General features: G+C 47.2%; 1 protein-coding gene across 2 annotated transcripts; it reads left to right on the forward strand.

Moving 5' to 3' along the window:
• The first annotated feature begins 223 nt into the window (after positions 1-223).
• Positions 224-10,657, forward strand: TMEM171 (transmembrane protein 171). 2 transcript variants are annotated; one of them, XM_006176698.3, is made up of 4 exons: positions 224-354; positions 3,355-4,062; positions 8,025-8,166; positions 10,377-10,657. In XM_006176698.3, the coding sequence occupies exons 2-4, from the start codon at positions 3,423-3,425 to the stop codon at positions 10,570-10,572; spliced, it is 978 nt and encodes a 325-aa protein (XP_006176760.1). In that variant the 5' UTR covers positions 224-354; positions 3,355-3,422; the 3' UTR covers positions 10,573-10,657. The 2 variants fall into 2 exon arrangements, with proteins under 2 accessions (XP_006176760.1, XP_032330043.1); XM_032474152.1 differs by lacking the exon at positions 224-354 and adding an exon at positions 375-1,231.
• The last annotated feature ends 2,947 nt before the right edge of the window (positions 10,658-13,604 follow it).

The following is a 13,604-nucleotide window of genomic DNA, read 5'->3' on the forward strand; positions in this document are numbered from 1 at the left end:
CAAAAGGTTAATGCAATTGGTGTTAACTCTTGCCTGGGTTTCTGGCGAAGTGGACACGCCGCCAGGGAGAAGTGGCAGGGATGGGGAAGGTCCCAGGGTTGACGGTGCTCTGGTGTTTTGGCTGAGCCCTTGACTCACCTTCCATAGCGCCCTGACCTCTGGTGTGGAAACTGGCACAGTTGGATCCATGTCACGTGTCACGGGGCAGGTTACAAATAGCAGGGAGATTAGCAAACCCATCCCGAAACTCCTGGTTCAAGGGCAGGGAAAGTTACCAGTTTAATTCCGGCAAATCATTAGCAACTGAGAACCGGGAAGAGGGTTCGATGGCAACGCACGGCTGCGAGCATACATGTGAGTGCCGTAGGGACGGAGCTGGCCCCGCACGGGGTCTGCCCAGGGCCTGCCTCAGTCTCAGAGCTAGGACTTCGTGCCCGAACGGCTCGGGCATGGGAGCCCCCTGTCTCACACTCTAATGGAGCGCACCTTTCTATAACCTGGTGTCTCCGTAACCTGTTCCTGGGGGAGCCCGCGGCGAGGGGCTTGCTCCAGTGACCCCAGTCAAGGTCTCCGGAGGGACAGGAGGGCCACAGGCTCCCGGGTAGATCTATCCTACAGGGCGCAGCGGCGGGAAAGCGGAGGCCCCAGTTTAAACGCTCGGGAGGCGGCCACGCCGGAGAAGGGCAGCATTGCCCTTTCCCCCACACCCTGACCCCCAATTCTGATCTCGGCCACGAAGGGAAACAGCTCCCTTCCCGCCGGCCGGATCTCGACCGTCGCCGCGCGAATTGGGACAGACAGGGCCGCGGGCCAGGGAGGCGGCGGGGGTGCCCATTTTCCCAGATTCCTCGCGCTCACGGTCACGGGCGTGGAAGCAGCCGGGTCCACTCGCCCGGGCCCGAGGCAGCCCCTCGCTCTCCACCCTGGCGCCGGGCGCGCCTCTGGTCCCCGAAGGGCAGCACCCGGCAGCGGCCAGCTCCCGCCAGTCAGGCCTGCCCTGCCCGCGCCCCGCGCCACCTCGCCCTCCCCGCACTGCCTCCTCTATAAACACCGCGCGGCCCGCCCTCCGCGCCCGGACACGCAGGTGGGAGTGCGCGGTGCGGGCCGCGGGCAGAGGCAGGCGCTGCGCTCTGCCGGGTGTCCACGGCCCGCGCTGCCTGCCGAGCGCCGACCCCGAGCCCCGCGCCAGGCTTCCGCCCGCACAGTCAGCGCTCGCAGGACAGAGCCTCAGGTAAGCGCTCCTGGCCCCGCGCTCCTCCGCACCCCGGGAGCCCGAGCTCTGCGGGCGCTGCCGTTTAGGGTCCAGGCTGGGTGCGAGGAGCGGCGCATCTCGGAGGACCCGCGCTAAACCTGCGCGGACAGGAGCGGCGCGCGAGCTCCTCCGGGCTGGTGTGGCCCTCAGGCTCTCTAAACTCACAAAGCTCTCTTCCATGAAGGACTTTGCGTCTCTTTGCGTCGATCCCCCAAAGCACAAAGCTTTGGACGTCGTAAGATGCTGCTGATTTGGAAATGTCCTTTGGGAAACAGTGTTGGGGAGGCGGATTTGTCTTTGGAGAAATTAAGTGTTGGTTGGTATTTGGAAAAGGTTTAGTTTCCTATTAGTGCAGATGGCTGTGTGTGTGTGTGTGTGTGTGAGAGAGAGAGAGAGTAAGAGAGTGAGAGAGAGAGAGGGAGAGGGAGAGGGAGAGAACCCACATACTATTTTGAAGGGGGATTAACACCTATGCTAGGTGTTTAGTCCACTAGTCCATGGCAGGGAAGCTACAAATCCAGTTTTAGGCTTTACTAGTAATTGGGAATTTGCCTTAAGGCAGTTGAAGGCTTGTGACTCAAGGCAAAGTAAAAAGCACCAGGAATACAATGTATTCCTCTGGACTTTGTAGCAGAGTCACCTTTCACCCATATCTGCAGACCAGCAAAAGGTATTACAGGGTTCCAACTTTTTTTTTTTTTTAACATTTTTTAAACATAACTTTGTTTGCCTCAGCTTAATTGTATCTTCATAAATACAGCTCATCCAAGTTTAAAGTGAAAGCTTGTTTTCCACCTATATTTCCCTCTTTCTCCAACTTCGTACTTTTTTCTGGGAAAAGTTTAAAACCAGCTGTTTCCTTTGTTTACCTAAACTGACCCTTCTTGGACATGAGTTTGTCAAGATGGCTTTGGCTTTCGTGCCTCAATCTTGAGCACCTTCATGTGACGCAAGTGGCACAAAACACTTCATAAGTTTTCTTTCCTGGAGGAAGTGAAAATGTTCTTCACACCTGAGTTGTCTTTCTGAGTGCCCCAACTTGAAGGGTCCTGGGAAAATATTCCATTCATTAGCATAAGACAAGATAACTGGATAATAAAGTCAGTTTGTGTAGACAAGTTTTTACCCACTGCTCGGGGTACATGTAGTATATGATACCCTTGAAGTACAGGGCTTGGATGGTCTTGTGGAAGGTGCTTTCCCATTTGGTTTCCTGCATACTCTTCTTTCAAAGGCGAGTTCTGTTGTTGTTTAGTGTTTTGTAACTGGTGATTTTATCGGCTGCTTATTTTTAACTGAGCCTAAACCTTTTTGGGGAAGTGGGTGGCAATACAGAGGAGGGTGAGCAAGAGGCCACCTGCCCACCTAGGGGACAAGGCTCCACCTGACCCGCTGTGCCAGACCTCCCTGCGTCATCCCAGGCCCAAGCAGCCCAGCCACCAGATTTCAGGGCAGCCCTAATGTGTGCCTGTCTGAGAACTCAAGAATCACATTTTGACAGAATTAACTTTAAATCCACCAAACGCACGGTGTTCCTGAACCGCCTTTCCGTTCAGCTGAAACTGCTGAACTTGGGTCTCCCGTAGATGCAGCCGTAGAATAAGGCACGGAATGGAAAGTTGCCGTCTAAAACAGGAAATGGAAAGTTAGTTACTGAACGAAAATTTACCAACTTGGAAATGCTCAGAGCAGCTGTGATGAAATGTGGGGTGTCTGTAAATCAGAAATAATCCCTATGGTTCTTCCCTCACTCGCCATTGTTTTTTGGGGGGAGGGGGGTTGCTGGGGAAGTGAGTTTGTAAGACTCGTAACAGGAAAAGTCACACCCAGTTACTTTTGTTGTATGGGTTTTGATTTTTCAGTATACTCTTAGGTGCCTGGTAATTGCATTTCCTCTTCTTGCATATCTTTATAAAATTACATATTCAGGCGTTTCTGAATGCCAGTTCTTCTGACTCATGGACCAGCTCATTGTTCTACAGGGCATCAGTTGCATAAAGTTCTATTCCCTGTGATTTCATCCTAGTGTGATTTCTGAAAAAGAACAGGGTGGGTCAGTAACACCTGTGACCACCTTAATTTGGTGTTGGTTATGTTTGCAGAGCTGCTGAAACAACTGGAAGGAAGGAACACACCCTGCCCGCTCCTGGGGAAGGGGCCTTTTCTGGCCATGTCTCCTGCAGCGGCTGCCGAGCCAGATGGGTTCCAGCGAGCCAGGAATGTCAGCAAGCTTATATTCTTCCTTTTTGTCATTGGCGCCATCCTGCTGTGTGTGGGAGTCCTGCTCTCCATCTTTGGGTTCCAGGCATGCCAATACGACACCCCCACCAACTGCAGCATGATACTGAAGGTCGCGGGGCCCGTGTGTGCCGTCGTTGGGCTTGGGGCCGTGATCCTGGCCCGCTCCCGGGCACGACTTCAGCGCAGTGAGGCGCGCCTGCGAGGCAACCAGGGGGACTCAGACCGAGCCTTCCTCTGTGGGGAGAGCCGCCAGTTTGTCCAGTGCCTCATCTTTGGGTTCCTCTTCCTGACAAGTGGCATGCTTATCAGCATACTGGGCATTTGGGTCCCTGGGTGTGGCTCAGACTGGGCGTCGGAACCACTGAATGAGACAGACGCTGATGACGCGGAGGCCGAGATCTGTGGATTCCTGTCCCTGCAGATCTTGGGACCGTTGATAGTACTAGTGGGACTGTGCTTCTTCGTGGTTGCCCACATTAAGAAGAGAAACAACTTGAACGTGGGCCAGGATGCCTTGGAAAGGGAAGAGAGACAGACCCAGAACGTGGAGGCTGTCCACGTCACTGTAGGTGGGTGGCTGTCATTGCTCTGCTTGTTCATATCACAGTGGCTGTTGTGTCAAGGCTTCACCGAGCTGCTCTCAGATCTGGCCTAGCTTCTCTTCTCCTTTCTTTTTCTCTGTCTCTCTCTCCCTCACACACATACAGACATGGTGCTGCTGCTGTTCTTAGCCCCACAAGAATCCTTGAGCACATCATTTCCTCCCAGCAATTCCTTATTATCTTGCAAAAGCACTGGGATACTAAGTTTTGACCTTGACTGAGATCACAGAGCAAATAGAGAGGAAAGTGAGAGGAACCTCGATGGTAGCCTGGCAGCCTTCTGTCACCTAAGAGACCCCTGTTATTCTCACAGTGAACACTTATGACACTTCTGGTTTTTGGAAATATGGGTTCTTCTCCTTGGCTGTCCTTGACTGGCCATCCTTGGAAGCCCTCAACCTCTCCTGGACTTACTACATGTATCTGTAAAGTGAGCTCTGCATTTCTAAGATTCCTTCCAGCACTAACATTCTAGGATTCTGAGTCTGTCCCAAATCCATTGGTCTTCCATGTTTTGAAGGAGTCTTCTGCACTGTTTTCCACATTGTTCTTCACTTTCTGTAATTTCACCCCTGACTTCAGGGTTGGGGCAAAGTTTAGAAGCAGTGGCATAGACAAAGATGAAATGTGACAGCACCTGTCACTTCTTTACCCCATGGAATGCCTAGGGATTCCCTTTGGGTCCCCCCAGGGTTCTACAGAAGAGCTGCATCACCATTTCCCAGAGTCAGCCCCACCCCCTGCCTACCCCACAGAACAACGTCAGTAGCTTTGGCTTCAGCTCCACAGCATCAAAGGAAAACCCCGTTGCTGCTCATTTTTGCCAATCACTGTTTTATTTCCGTCTCCTACATTTGAAAGGATAAAGCTCGAAAACTTAACATCTAATAGGCTGGGTAAAGAGGATTACAGAGCAGAAACCATGGTGGAAACAGGGAAGGAGGGTGGCGAGTGAGATGTTTCTCATGGGCGGGGCTGTCTGTCCGGCTGGCAGTACTCACCGCGGGGATTCCCTGGTCTGTGGGACTTCATAGCATTGGCCTCAAAGAGGAAGGGCAGATGTATTTACAGACAATCCTTGTGTTCAGCCAGGGTTGAAGCTCCCAGCGTACTTATTTATGCATTTATATACTTATGATGACAACACCAACACTGGGTGCATATTAATAATGCCTAACACGTATACAGGGCTTATTCTTGGGCCAAATACACATCTTCATGCTTTAGCGTGTGCTCTACAAGAGCCTGTTGTGTGAAATTCATTCACGCTTACAACATCTCACTGAGGCTGATACTCTTAGTGTCTCCATGTTAAAGACGAAGAATCTGAGGCATGGGGTTACCCAGCAATTTGCCCAAGGTCACAAACTAGCAAGTGGCAGAGCCAGGATCCTGACAGGAGGCAGTGGGCATGCATACTCTACAGCCCTCGCGTAGCGCCCTCCCTGGGCACTTGCTGTAATTCTGTTTCTACTGGTTTCATCCCCGACCGAGTGTCCTGGAGAGCTGTTACATGACAAAAGTGCTTGCCCAGTGTTATAGATGTTCTCCGTCCTCTCAAGAAACACAGTGAGATGCAAGTAAATGCACTCCTGAGGTGCTTACAGTCTTCCATTTAGCTGGAAGCATTTCAAGGTGTGCCCTTTGAGTTTACTATTGGGGAGTTTTGGGACCCAGCTTCCCTCCTGGTGGCTGAAATTGGGGGTGGGTAGCAGGGAGCAGGGCTGCTGGTTCCAGGATGCAGTGACTCCTGGGTGGTTCTGTGCTGATGTTGGCACTGCGTAGTTTAGAATCTCCTCCACCTAACCCTTTAAGTCCTATGAAATTGGTGAAAATCTCCTTCTTTTCTCTCCTTTGATATTGTAGAATAGAGTTTAAATTTTTAGAAATCATGTCTTTTAGCAAACTGATAAGACTCCAGACATTGTCTATCAATGGTCAGTTCTGTCTTATGAGGGAAACCAGGGTGACAGGAGGCAGTTCTTGGCTAAGTGCCAGAATCCAGCTCTTCTCAGAGTGGAAAACAATAGATAATCCAAGATGCATGATGCCCGCATTGTGGGCACATCTAGTGCTAGACCCTGGAAGCATGAGCAGATGCATGAGCCAGCCCTCTGCTGTGGGGTGTGTATGGTCAGCTCAGAGAAGACATCAAGTCCTTCAGGACTTAGTGAAAGGGAAACCCCTGGTGGGAGGGGGCTTCTTTCTGAGGAGAGCAGGAGGGCTGGGAGCTGACTGGGCAAAGGGATGGATGAGCCTCGGAGAAAACTGGAGGCCAGAACACTTCCTTGTGTGTGTTTGGTAGGTGATCGGCCTGCTTTAGAGGCTTATTCTCAGATCCTTTGTTCTACAATGTGTAATTGAAGTGAACGCTCAACCGACCTTCCTCTGACCTACCAAGGCCTTCTGAAACAATTCAATGAGAATCCCAAGACAACCACTATGCTTTTTCACGCTTAGGTTAGCGATGTATATTTTAAGCTCTAACTGCGGTCTCCTTGCAGAAAGAGAGATGGAGTTAATGCATTTTCTGCAGGGCTAAGTTACCTCTGGGGAGGTGGCTGAGGCGACAAGGTGGAGAGTGGAACTACTGGCCAGATGGCCAGTTGGGAATATTTCTTCAGACATGCAAATAGGTACCACTTGCTGGTGGGTGTGTAGAAAGCCCCTCTAAGGACGTGCTACACCTGAGAGAGCTTGCTCCATGCTTAGCACTGTCTTAATCCCGCACACATCCTGCCTGCTCTCTGAGGTGGGTACAGTTCCGGCAATTTCCAGATGTGGTTGCGGAGGCCGAGAAAAGGTGAATAACCTGTTGAGGGCCGTGCTGGGGTGGTGACTGGCAAATGGAACCCTGGTAGCTGTAGACAGCCCTGCAGCTCCCTAGGTAAGCGTGAGCTCTGCCACCAGTACGAACCAGTCTCCTCCCTGCCGGGAAATGAAGTCCTCTTTCCTCCTTCACTTTTCCTGAGCTGCCATTTGATACTGCCAACTCATCAGAGGTCACCTTCGACCTCTTTGTAATGCGGCTGCCACATGTCTAGGAGTTTATGGGCATGTGGTGCATCCAGCATTGGAATCAGGATACAAATTAGAGCTTGCATCTGGTCCCCAGTTCTCCTCTCCGAAACACAGGGATGTGTTCTGGAGTGAACAGTAGCAACAGAAATGCAACAAACAAACAAAAAACCAAAAAAAAAAAAAAAAAACAAAAAAAAAAAAAAAAACTCTAGCTCTTCTTTGAGTTTGCCGTGCTTTTGTAAAGCTTGGAAGAAATGTTGGTAGATAAAAACACTCTGCAAGAGCGTAAACCACAGCTCTGGAAAGAGAGATGACAGGCTGTTTTGCAGCTGTACTGTCATTTGTTCAGAGGCTGAAACTGTATTTGAGGAACAAAGGCACTTTACCCAAGAGCTAGCTTTGAAAGAATTAACATTGTAAGTTGAAAACAAAAAAAAACTTTATAGCAGTAGACATCATGGGGAGGTAAGGAACAATATTAACAAACGCTTCACAGAAATGCTTTAGCTCAGACTCGCTATGAAATATAGCCCTACTATTTTTTTTAAATGTGGTAAAATATACATAACATACCATTTACCAATTCAAACATTTTTACCTGTATAGTGGCATTAAGCACATACACTACGTTGTACAACCATCACTGCTATCCATTTCAGGAAGTATTTCGTTCTCCCCAACAGACACGCTGCCCTCATTAAACACAGACTCTGACTGCTCTCACCTCCAGCCCCTGGCAACCTCTACTCTCCATCTCTGTAAATCCGATAGCCCCCGCTTTTTTTTTACTTCTGGAGTTAACACCTTTTCTAGAGATGGGCCAAATATCCAATTAATTTCTTTGGCTCTTGCTCAGTTGCTTGCATGTATCACTCCTCTGTCTTCAACGGAATGTTGTGTTCCCTCAGGTGATGCGGTGATCATATTCCCACCCCCGCCTCCGCCTTACTTCCCTGAGTCTTCAGCTTCTACAGCTGCTCGAAGTCCTGGGGCTGACAGCTTGCTTCCAAATGAAAACCCTCCTTCATATTACAGTATTTTCAACTATGGGTAAGACTTTCTGTTTGAACTTCAAGAGTAGGAACACTTAACCATCTCAGGCCTACACCTATATTCAGGCCAAATCAGCTCTAAGGCTGTGGTATCCAGGTGTGAGTGTCTTCTTTGCAGACATGATGCCAGAATTATTGCCTTAATATTAATAGTAACTTTTGGAAACTTTGGGCAGCACCTAAGTTAAAAATGATAAGAGTGGTGATGCCAGGTTAACATGAAGCCTTCTCCGGGCATCTTTATGTGCTCCTGGCAGGGCTGATCCTCAAAATGCCGAACAACCTGTCAGCCAGCCCAAGCTCTGGAGCAGAACTTGGGAGGCTCCTGCTAAGTTAGGCTTTGCTGCTTCAGATTGTGGGGAGGTGTGTGGGTCCCAGGGGACCTCCTGCTGGTTCAGAGGGTTTCAGTATCTACTGGAGGTACTTGAGTAACTGGCTAGAATCAGCCTGCACCCTGAATTAACCATACCGGGCGTCTCCCTTCAATGTTAAGTTGCTCCCTGAGCCTCAGAGCCTTCTCAGATCGGCTGAAGAGAAATATGAGATTCACACCCTTATCCTCCATACTCCCCACGTGCCACAAATGAGGAGGCATACCTGGGGTCAGATTACACCGTGTGACTCTAAGTGCTTCTCCTTCCGGCAGAGGGATGCCACAGCAATGGGATCCATACAGCAGTCAGCACAGCTTGTGATGGGGAAAGCCTCGGGGTGGCTAGACTAGTTAGGAGGCCAACTCTCACAACTGGATGGAAGTCACAGGAGCTGGGGGCTGTGGTGGTTAGAAAGGGAGGTGTGGGTAAGGGAATCTGGAAAGGATGATGAGTGAGGAGGGCAGAAATCATGATGTTAAGTGTGAGTGGCATGGACAGTGGAATGTTCCTGACAGAGGAGTGGAGACAGGAGCTCCATGTAAGTGGGGAGAAGATGGTGAGCTAGCTCGCGGTGGAGGGCTGGCAGGGTGTGGGCCTTTGAGGCAGACCGGATAGGCTCGGTCTTGGGAGGGAGATGAGGTGCTGGAGATGGAACGGCAAAGAGGTTGCTGAAACCAGGAGGGCAAGGCGGCAAAGACTTGTGGAGAATCCACAGAAGGGAAGGCTGGATAAGGAGTACAGGGACCAGCAGGGCTGGAAAAGGCTCTGTACCTTCCCAAATGGGAAACCAAGATGTAGGAAGAGAAGGAAGGATGGCTGGAAAATCTCACAGGGCAAAGTGAGAGGGATGAGCAGGACTCAGTGAAAATTGACTTTCACAACACTGAGATATACGTACATTTTCAAAAGCAGTGAGAAGCAGGACCCGAGAGCTACCTTGAGCGTTGGGGGACAGGTGCTGCCTTACCTGGTCATTCATGTCTTAAGGCACATGTTCTTGTGCTTCAAACTGGGTAGTGAGCTGGAGATCCGACCAGGGATGAACGCAAGTGTTGTCCTGCACGGATGAAGAGGAGGTTAGGGTCTGGACATTTGTAGAATTCTGTTAGTGAATTTGTGTATTTTTTTCTGCAATGATGAACTTTCCAGAGCTTTAAAACAAATGTCTATTACTACTCCTATTACTATTTACTATTACTAAAACTACTCCTACTGCTGCTACTATGCCAGGGTCTGTCTGGCTTTTCATACATGACCTCATATAATTCTCATGGCCACTTAGAATGTAGGCACTGTTGTCATCCCCATTTTACAGATAAGGAAACTTAGGTTAAATAAGTTGCTCAAGACCACACAGCTAGAAAGCAGCAGAGTGGAAATTCAGATGCTGGTCTGCTCTTTGCAAGAGCCCAGTCTGTTAACCAGTATGCCTTCTTGCCTCCCTTCATGTTTGTGGCTTAATGATTTAATTTTCTATTTGCATAAGTGGGTCCACCTTATGTTAGCAGTCTCAGAAGATGAAATAGCAGAGAAGAGTAACTGTGTGTGTGCATGTTCTTTTCGGAAGGCATCTATATGTTTGTACTCTACGTATTTTCAGTGACAAGGAAGGTGACAACAAGAGTGAGACTCTTAATGTTACAATCAGCTCTGAGGACAGTAAGAGGCGAGAAATCAAAACATATTTCTAAAAAATGGAATATGGAAGAAATTACTCTTTAGACCCTTGCAGATGCTTCTAGATGCATCTAATTAAACACCTGGAAAAAACCTGGTACTTAAGGCACGTGACTGACTCCCTCTGTCCCCTTTCACATTCTCTCCTTCTTCATAGGACCCCAACTCCTGAGAGCCAAGGCGTGGCCTCCGAGAGAGACTGCGCAACTGTATACACTATTTCTGGGACCGCCTCATCCTCGGAGACCTTACACGCTCCACATCTCTCATCTGAACTGCCTCCCAGATATGAAGAAAAAGAATCTGCTGCCACCCTCTCTGTGTCTCCATCTTCTGAGCCTTCCTCACCATGAACCATGGACTCCAGTTCAATTTTATATAGAATCAATCACTATTTTATTTAATTTGTTTTTTTTTTTAATAAAAAATACAACAGCATCACTCTGTCCTGATTTCCTGGTCTGGCATCAACATCAGTAACAAAGCTTCTGGATTAAGCTGTTAGGACTTCTGACCACGGAAGAGGCAGAGAGCCTCCAGCCCTGAACTTGAGCTGGTTCTCACTGAGACCCGCTACTCTGGGAGGTCAGTGGGATCTTTCATATTGGTGGAGGAGGAAACAAAGGCACAGAGAGGCTAATTAACTTATTCAAGGTCACACTGCCTCTGAATGGTGAGGTTGGGTTTTGAACCCATCTAGCTGGTTTCTGAAAACCAGGTGCATGTTTCTACCCTGTGCTGTCAAAGGCCAACCCAAAGCAGTGGTTAATGTTTAGCTGGGTCCATTGGGTTTCCAATGTTAATTGCTTCTGAGGCAGAGAAACCAGATTGCTCTCCTAATTTCTTTATTATAATTTCTTCTTCCTCTTCTTCCCTTTCCTTTCCCTCTCCTTCTTCCTCATCTTCCTATTCCTTTTTTCTTTTTTTCATTTTGAAAGAAGGTAGTTAGGGTAATTAGGTAATTTACACTGGGGCAGTTACCAGCAAGCATACTGATATCCTAAAGCTTTCTTATAGTGACATGACATTTTTGGAGAAGAAATTTCTTGGGACACTTTGATAACCAGATTCCCTTGGAAAGGTTCAGGAAGGATGTGCCTTTCTGTATTATAAGGTGCCCAGCTTCTGGACCACCAACTCTTATTCTTATAAGGCTACTGCTGAACAGGAACATTCATACAGTTGGGTACAATCAAAATTATTTATTTACTTCTAGATATAAACCTTAAAAAATAATCACTAAGTATTATCAGTTCTACCTGGGAAAAACTGATTTTTAGAATCTGACACCTGTAGGAACTTAGCATTTTTGGTAACAAAATTTGATGTAGCAAAAATGTGAAATTTTTATGCCTTTTACACAAGCCATAATCCTCATAAAAAAAAAATCAGTATTATCCAGCATTTAACTGCTTGAAAACAGAATTTAAGGGCGTTAATACCCCAATAGTTTAACCAAAGTAATGACTGATTTCATGGGAATTGCTCCTGCAGTAAATCACGGGTAACAGTCTATACCAGAAGTACCCATCTATTTCTAAATGGGACATTTATTGGATTGAACTGCTCTTAAAATTCAAGCTTTTTTTTTTTTTTTTTCCTGGAAGGTTAATTATTCACATTTTAAAATCAGGACAAATTTTAAATGAAGTGGATTATTGCCACTTCCTTCTGCTGTTACTTGTTTAGTGGATTATTGCCACTTCCTTCTGCTGTTACTTGTTTAAAATGATTAAGCTGAAACTTCAAGGTAGAATTAGTTTTAAACACTTATAAGTTGTCATATATAATCAAGAGCTTTTTTAAGGGCTCAAAGTTAGGGTTTGTAACTGTGCATTTTACTTTTATATGCTAGTAAATTTAAATGGCAGTTAAAAATGCTTACGTATAAGTTTGCCCTTCTGGTTGGGGAAGTCTGCTCTACCTCCACCAGTCTCCATGGTATTCAGCCAACTGGGAACTGACGAAATGAGTTGTTTACTGCAGGACTGAATCACAGGCAGCAGAGCTGGGACGAATCATTTAGTCATAGGGAGAAGCATCCTTTGCCTAGCAAGGTTTTGGCAGACGATGACAGTTTCTGAAAACCCACGTGGTGGAACATTACTCATTTTCTTTATGTGTTAACTTTTTTTTTTAATTGAGGTGAAATTCATATAATATAAAATGAACCATTTAAGGTGAACAATTCAGTGGCATCTAGTACATTCACAATGTTGTATAGCCACCACCACTATCTAATTCCAAAATACTTTCATCATCCCCAAATAAAACCCTATACCCAGTAAACAATCACTCCCCACTCCCTCTCAAACCCCTCCATGGCATCCACCAGTCTGCTTCTGTCTCTGTAGATTTACCTTTTCTGGATATTTCATTTAAGTGGGATCATACAATATGTGAACTTTTGTGTCTGCCTTCTTTCATTTAGCACGCTGTTTTCAAGATTCATCCACATCGCAATATGTATCAGTACTTCATTCCTTTTAGGAGCTAAATTCCATTTCATTGTGTATATATATGCCTCAGTTTATTTATGATGGACATGTGGGTTGCGCCCGCCTTCTGGATGTTGTGAATAGCGCAGCTATGAAAATTCATGTACAAATATTTGTAAGAGTACCTGCTTTCAATTCTTTTGGTTCTATACCTAGGGATGAAATTCTGGATCATATGTGAACTTTGTGTTTAAATTTTTGAGGACACTGTTCCACAGAGGTTGCACATTTTGACATCCCCACCAGCAAAGTACGAAAGTTCAATTCTTTCACATTCTCACCAGCACTTTGTTTTTTCTGTTATTTTTATTATTATTATATTATTACTACTATTATTGTCATCTTAGTATGAAGTATTTCACTATGGTTTTGACTTCAACTTCCCTAATGACTAATAATGTTGAGCATTTTTTCATGTGTTGTGTTTGAACACCAGACATTATCAGGAGCATGAGAAATCTTCATCCAGACTTTCCTCCTACGTTGTTGGGAGCTTTGATGACCCATCTTACAGAAAATAGTGATGAGGTCTGCAACTTCAGGTGGGACTACCCACCCAGGCTGCCTCTACACTATGAAAACCCCTTCTTTTGAGTTCTTTGCCCTCCTTTGGGACCCATTAAGTGGACTAATCCAATCAACAAATACTACTGAAACTGAAGCAATTTTTGACTAAGTTCCCTCTGGGACTTCTACAAGCTATAGAGGCGTGCGGCAGGCCAACAAAGCAGTTTTCAGAGGATGAAAGTTGAAGGGGAGGCAAATCCATCCAGTTTCTACCCGAGAGGTTGGAGTTGGGTGAGGAGAGGGGGAGGAAGAGTTAAGGTGGCCTCTGTGACAACTTGTGTGATGTGACTGTTGGCCATAAGTAGTGGACTGAGGCCAAG

This window comes from Camelus ferus, chromosome 3 (assembly GCF_009834535.1).
Source record: "Camelus ferus isolate YT-003-E chromosome 3, BCGSAC_Cfer_1.0, whole genome shotgun sequence".
NCBI lineage: Eukaryota > Metazoa > Chordata > Mammalia > Artiodactyla > Camelidae > Camelus > Camelus ferus.